Consider the following 6544-nt stretch of genomic DNA (forward strand, 5'->3'; position numbering starts at 1 on the left):
TCGGCTTACCATTCACACTTAGCTGCGCAAAAAGAAACGAGGACCAAAGCGAACAAGAAGACACAGCACAAGCGCAGACTATCAACTGAATTTTTATTCACGAAAGGGAAGCTTTTAAAAGCGTTAGAAAATACAAAATCGAAACACAACAATCACTACCACGCGTGCAAAGGAAACCTATGACATATCATTCCTGCTTGAAATACGAACACAACAACAGGATAACAAATGCAATCACATCAAGCCAACCCCCCGTACTGTCTGCTCGTACTCAATAAACTGCGCAGAAAAGGAACCTCCTTTTCCTGCAGGCTGACCGACTGTGATGCGCACAGAGCTGCGTAGACGGCCGGCGTTGTTGGAAACGTCGACAGGTGTGCTTGGCGAGTGCTCGAAATATTTGCCAGGAACACGAGCAGTGGCAACAGACGTGAGCTCTGCTGCACATGTGGAACAGTCATTGCGAAGTGTAGTGCGTAGGCCAAGCAGGACCCAAGGGTAGGCGCTCAATCCAGTGTGAAGGGAGAACCAGCGCTATAAGCGAAGCCTTCAGTTGCCGAGGAAAGCCGTCGACCTTAGAAAATCTGGTGGTAAAAGATCGTCTTGATGTTATGGACGGGTAGGTTGGCGAATAATGCGAAGTCGAAATGACGACCACGGTCAGAAGTAATGGCGGAACGAGCACCACATCACCAGTTATCACCACGTGACGGCCGCCTACAACATGAAAAGCGTCGCGCATGGACGAAGCGTCAGTAAGCCGGTTTAAGCGGTCACGGGTGGCGCTGCGCTAGCTTGTCTGACGTCACGCCTGGAAAGGAGGAAATGTCTTATCGCCGAGGAAAATGCTTTTATATGTCAAGGATTAATCACCGCAGTCGTGGCGTAGGATTCCATTTCCGGCCACGGCAGTGAACGGACGTGTTATCATGAGCTCCGGCGGAGCGGTGTTAGCGGCTCAGCCGAGCCGCGGAAACAGGATTGCTGCTGAAGATAGCGAAGCAGGTTACGAAGTTATGCTGCCCCACCTCCCTACAGGTCGTATAGTTTTGAATACCGTATTTTTGCACGGCGACGTTCGAGCGCGGCCGTATAGGGTCGAGGACTACAGGGACGCCCTTGCCCGTTTGGAACTGCTTCCCGAGGTTGTGGCCTTGGGAGCATTTCAAATGAATCATGTGTGGGCGGTTACGTTTAAGAACCCTGAAGCTGTAAAGAAAATGCTCGCTGCCGGGAGCATTCGCGTCAAGGAGCACCGGTGTCTCGTGATCGACCCCAACAAGCAAGAGGTGCGTGTTAAAGTGCACTGGGTTCTCCACAACGTGACTGACGAAGAAGTACGTGTGGCCTTCCTGCCGTATGGCGAAGTGACCGAGCTCTCGAAGGAGCGCTGGCGTGTGTTCGGCGTAACAGAAAAAGGTTCAACAACCCGAGTACTAAGCCTGAAGTTGAAGTCAAGCGTCACAGTTGAGGACATACCTCACCAGCTTCGTATTGCCGGTGAACCTGCACTTTTGGTGGTCGCTGGGAGGCCTCCACTCTGCCTCCGATGCCAAGGGAAGGGCCACATTCGTCGCGACTGTCGAGTGCCTCGGTGCTCGCGATGTCGCCGGTTTGGTCATGACGAAAGCCAATGTGTACCCACGTACGCGACCATGACAGGGCCTGCAAGGAATATTGACGTGGCTGAACATGTCATGGATGAGGTGGAGGCCGAGGAAGCGTCAGGATCAGCTGGTGGCAAAGCAGCAGCCGATGAGAAGAGCGCTCAACATTCAAGCGTTGAGCACAGCGAGACAAGCCTGGTCAAGCCACCTCAGGAGTTACAACACGCCCCTGAGGAAACGGCGAGCCAAGAGATGCAGCCTGCCGTCAGAACTTCTACGAGCCCAGTAGAGGAGGCGCACATAGGGCAAGACAATAACGACATCACAATGGGAAACGCTGCGGTTTTATCCACGAAGCGCGCTCATCTCGAAACAGTGCAAGGTGACCAATCAACAGACGGCGCCCCTTCGGAGGAGCCGCCCCCCAAAGCGGCGCCGACGCGACGGGCGTCCTTCAAGCCGAAGCCAATTATTCCACCAGACAGAAGACCAGCGGACGCGGCGCCTAAATAGCGCTGCAACTGCGGTAACGCGCTACTGCCGAGTCCGGATCAACATGCAACGGTGCCCACCATAAACCATGGAAGGGAACTTTGTGCGCGACCGTCAAACTTTCGCCATGGACTGTGAAAGTGCGAGGGACAGCTTAGCTGCGATGCCCCAGCGTACGGAACCCTCTGCAGCGTCGTGGTGTCCTGAGGTGAGCACTCCTCGAACTGCGGGTGCCTTAAAAAATGATGAAGGAACAATGTTTCACGTGCCACTGCGCGTAGCCACGCTGAACGTGCGGGGACTGGCGGCGAGGAAACGGCAATGCCAGGTCAGTCGCCTCTTCCTAGAAAATGAATTGGATATAGTCGCATTGCAAGAAACAAAGATTGAGAGCCAAGAACACACAGAGCGCATGGTTGAAAAATTTCGGTCCCGATACAGTGTCTGTATATGTCACGCGGTTGGCAGATCCGGAGGTTGTGCGTTATTTCTGAAGAATAATCTGGGCATTGCAAATGAAACTGTTGTTGCGTCCGAAGGAGGACGGTTGCTGGTTGTTGATTTTAGTTTTTCTGGATGTGCTTGGCGAGTGATTTGTGTCTATGCTCCTAATAGTCAAAAGGAGCGTGTGAGTTTTTTTGAAAAAGTCGAGCTGTATTTGAGCTGCGAGAAAAGTGTTGTTTTGATGGGCGACTTCAATTGCGTGTGCTTGCCAGAGGATCGAGTTCCGAACGTTTCGGTGCGTGATCAGAGTGCACAGTACCTTGATGCAATAATTCAAGAACATGAAATGGAAGATATTGGTTGGATGTTGTCCCAAGGCTCGCACCCATGCTTTACGCACTTCCAACGCGGCAGCAATGCGAGGCTAGATAGAGTGTATGCAAGCATAGGATTTGTGACCGTGTGCAGTAAATATCAAGTTAAACACGTTTCATTTAGCGATCACAGCCTTGTGATGGTAACTTTTGGTAGTAAAGCCGTTAAGACTCGGTTCAACTGGAAACTTTGGAAATTTAATGTGAAACTGTTAGAAGACGAAACCTTCGTTGAACAAGTTAAAAAAGAAGTGACTAAAATGTCTTCCGCCCAGTCAGGAAGCTGCGCACGTAACTGGGAAAACTTTAAGAACGCCGTCAAGATGCTAGCGATAGAAAGAGGAACTATCCTTCACCAAAACCAAAGGAAAACAGCCGAAGAATTGCAGTGCCAATTAAACTTTTTGACATGTATGGAAACAGCAGCACCTGGGTTGTACATAAAAGAAATCCGAGAAGTTAAAAGCCAGCTAGAAGCCCTAGAAACAGATAAGTACCGAGCGGCTGTGATAAGGGCGCGCGCTGAAAAACTGTGGGCGGGTGAAACGCCCAACAAGCGTGCGTTGTGCGACGAAAGAAGATATGCAGCAAAAAATGAAATCCGACAGATTCGTTACCGCAACAGAATAACGACCGATAGAGAAGAAATTGAGCAGGCGTTTGTCGAGCATTACAAAGAGCTGATAGGGAATGAAAGAAGCGTGAAGAGTGGGCTGTGCGATGATTTTTTGCAGCTCATGCCTCGATTAGATGAAGATACACGAGCTCGCCTAGAACAGCGTATAAGTTTGGAGGAGGTTCAGAAGGCTATAGATGAACTACCGCTGGGGAAAACACCAGGGCCGGATGGTCTAGGGGCTGCTTTCTATAAAACATTCAGAAAAGAAGTCAGCCCGATTTTATATGAAATGATCACAGAAGCATATAGAGTAAATCAAATGCCACCTTCCTTTCGTACTGCTCACATAGTACTGATCCCTAAAACAGATGACCGAGAGAAATTGCAGTCAGTGGGGGCTTATCGTCCGATAACCCTCACCAATGTTGACTATAAGATTTATATGAAGATCCTAGGCCGACGTTTGCAGAGTGTGATCACGAAACTCGTTGGACCGCACCAAACGTGCGGAGTGAAAGGTCGTACAATTTGCACGAATGTGCACGTTGTTCGCAGTGTCCTTGAATGCTGTGATGTATTCGGGGGCCAAGTCGCAATGATGCAACTAGACCTGTCGAAGGCGTTTGATCGTGTGGCGCACGATGTCCTGTACTCGGTTCTGGAACAAGTGAATTTAGGCAGTGTAATACAGGATGGGCTTAAAATGGTCTACACCAACTGTACGGTGCAGATAATTGTCAATAAGAACCTGAGTGAGGCCGTCCCTCTGCGTTCCTCCGTTAGGCAAGGATGCCCACTCTCGCCCTTGCTGTTCGCGCTTTATCTCGAGCCTTTCTGTTTAAATCTTATTAACAACGATCGAATTAATGGCTTCAGGTTTCAGTCATCTAATGTTAAAATTCTTGCGTACGCAGATGACATAGCTGTATTCTGCAGTGACCGCGAAAGTGTCCAGGAAACTGTTGGTGTCGCCAAACGGTTTTGTCAGCTCACAGGTGCTGAGATTAATTGGGAGAAGAGTGTCGGCTTTTGGCATGGAAATTGGGATATTACACCGCCGGCGTTCGCGAGTCTGCAGTGGACAACAGTGCCATCGAACTACTTGGGTGTGCCTCTAGAGCACTATGACAAGAGCGCTGATTTCTGGAATGAGGTGACACCAAGAGTAAAAGAAAAAGCAAGGTCATGGCAAGGACGAGAATTGTCGATGTTTGCGAGGGCAACAGTTTGCAACATTTTCTTAATCGCCAAGGTGTGGTATGTTTTGCAGTTTTTGGCTATGTCGCGAGTAAATGTGCAAAAAATGCACAGGGTGTTTGCTGTGTTTATCTGGAGTTCAAGTTGGGAGAGGGTAAAAAGAACTAATTTGTTTCGAACTGTTCAAGATGGCGGTCTTGGTCTCGCGCATTTGTTTGTCCGCCAGCTTGTGTCCCGATTTATGTTTGTGAGGGATCAGAACGACCCCTTTTTGCGTTCAATGATGCAAGTGCGACTGAGCAGCGCTCTGCCCGATTTTGTAGTGTCTACTGTAAGATTGTCAGCTTATGGTGCTAGAGGTTACCTGAAAGAAGTTGTGGACTCTGTGCGATTCCTGAAGGTGCGGTTTTCACTGGAGTACCTCAGCACTGTAAAGAGGAAAAAACTGTACAGAGATCTGATAGACATCATAATGCCTGTGCCTCTGTATCGTACAATAAACTCTGCAGGCCCAGGGCAAGATGTTCTCAAAAGAATTAAAAAGATGCCAGTTAAGGCAAGCACAAAAACATTCTTTTTCAAACTGCATACGGGTACTTTGCCGGTTAAGACGTGGCTTGCGGACAAAGGTATATTTGTGCCATGGACAACGAACTGCTTGCTTTGCAAGAAGCCTGAAACCATAGAACATGTGTTCATTGAATGCTGGGACCCAATTTTTTATTGGGATGTCTTACAACGTACGCTAAAGAAAGAATTACCCATATCACCAATTGGCATTCGCTACTTACCGGTAGACAAAGATGACACAGGTGTCCCCTATGACATGATTATGCTCCTGGGCCTGCATAGTTTATGGAAAACTCGAATGGCTGTCCGGAATGGAGATGTTGTTATCCGATCTGTCAGGGAGAACTTTGTGGAGAGTGTGTGTTACTTACGAGATGTGTACCAAGCGCAGGCGGACCCACCTACATGGTTGAGTGTGCTTCATGAACTGGTGCAATTCAAGAAATTTTAACTTGCGACCGGCCTAAGCAGGCCTGGTTGTTTTAGCAATGTATCGTGCTTGTTTCAATAAAAAGGGGTCGGCCATAAAAAAAAAAAAAAAAAACAAAAAAAAAAAAGCAGTCGTGGCGTAGTGGCTAAGACGCCCGTCTCGGCTGCGGGAGGTGGGGTGTTCGACTCCCACCGCCGGTCACTCGCTGGTTAAAAACTGAGTACAAGTGCCTGTGGACTGTGCACTTGGGAAGCTCCGCTGCATGGCGGTGCACACAGCGGGCTCGGTTGCAAACCTGAGCCTGTTTGTAAGTGTCACAAGCCTTAATTAAACAAAAAATCGTGGAGCTTTCTTTTTCTCTTTTTTTTTTCAACGCGCTCTGTGGTTAGAGAAACAAGTGATTTTTTTTTTTTTGCAGCTTACCCCAAAGATTACCGCCCATGATTTTTATGGTTTCAGTTCCATATGATTTTGCCCATGGCGTGGGAAGGTGTAGCCCCCATTTCTGAAACTAATACCCCTGTCACACGGGCATTTCGAAGGCCCTCGAATCGATAGCCTATCGACTCGAAGGCGATCGAGCGCTGCTACACGGCCAGTTTGAATGGCCATCGAGTCAATAGTCTATCGAGTCGACGGAGCAGCCCGGAACTCTATCGAGATTTCGAGGGCCTTCGAGCGTTGCCCAAGGTTGCTAGCATTGCTTCGAACGACAACAAACATGGCGGCGCCCTTCAAAGCCGGACCCCTCGCTTCGGACTGAATTCTCGTTGTTGCTGCCTTTTTCTGTCCGTTCACTGGTCATAAATGG

General features: G+C 49.1%; 2 protein-coding genes across 2 annotated transcripts; both read left to right on the forward strand.

The window, feature by feature from the left end:
• The first annotated feature begins 922 nt into the window (after positions 1-922).
• LOC149334542 (uncharacterized) lies at positions 923-2307 on the forward strand. The gene has a single exon (XM_089556265.1). The coding sequence runs from the start codon at positions 930-932 to the stop codon at positions 2118-2120; it is 1191 nt and encodes a 396-aa protein (XP_089412391.1). The 5' UTR covers positions 923-929; the 3' UTR covers positions 2121-2307.
• Positions 2308-4248: 1941 nt separating this feature from the next.
• LOC149334543 (uncharacterized) lies at positions 4249-5754 on the forward strand. Its single transcript, XM_089556266.1, has one exon. It carries the CDS (start codon positions 4744-4746, stop codon positions 5752-5754), a length of 1011 nt encoding a protein of 336 aa, XP_089412392.1. The 5' UTR covers positions 4249-4743.
• The last annotated feature ends 790 nt before the right edge of the window (positions 5755-6544 follow it).

This window comes from Amblyomma mixtum, chromosome 8 (genome assembly GCF_055824585.1).
Source record: "Amblyomma mixtum isolate Tamu chromosome 8, ASM5582458v1, whole genome shotgun sequence".
In the NCBI taxonomy this organism is placed as follows: domain Eukaryota; kingdom Metazoa; phylum Arthropoda; class Arachnida; order Ixodida; family Ixodidae; genus Amblyomma; species Amblyomma mixtum.

Excerpts from the sequence above, each read along its gene's own strand:
- LOC149334542 (XM_089556265.1), top strand. The coding sequence starts at position 930 with ATGAGCTCCGGCGGAGCGGTGTTAGCGGCTCAGCCGAGCCGCGGAAAC.
- LOC149334543 (XM_089556266.1), top strand. The coding sequence starts at position 4,744 with ATGTTTGCGAGGGCAACAGTTTGCAACATTTTCTTAATCGCCAAGGTG.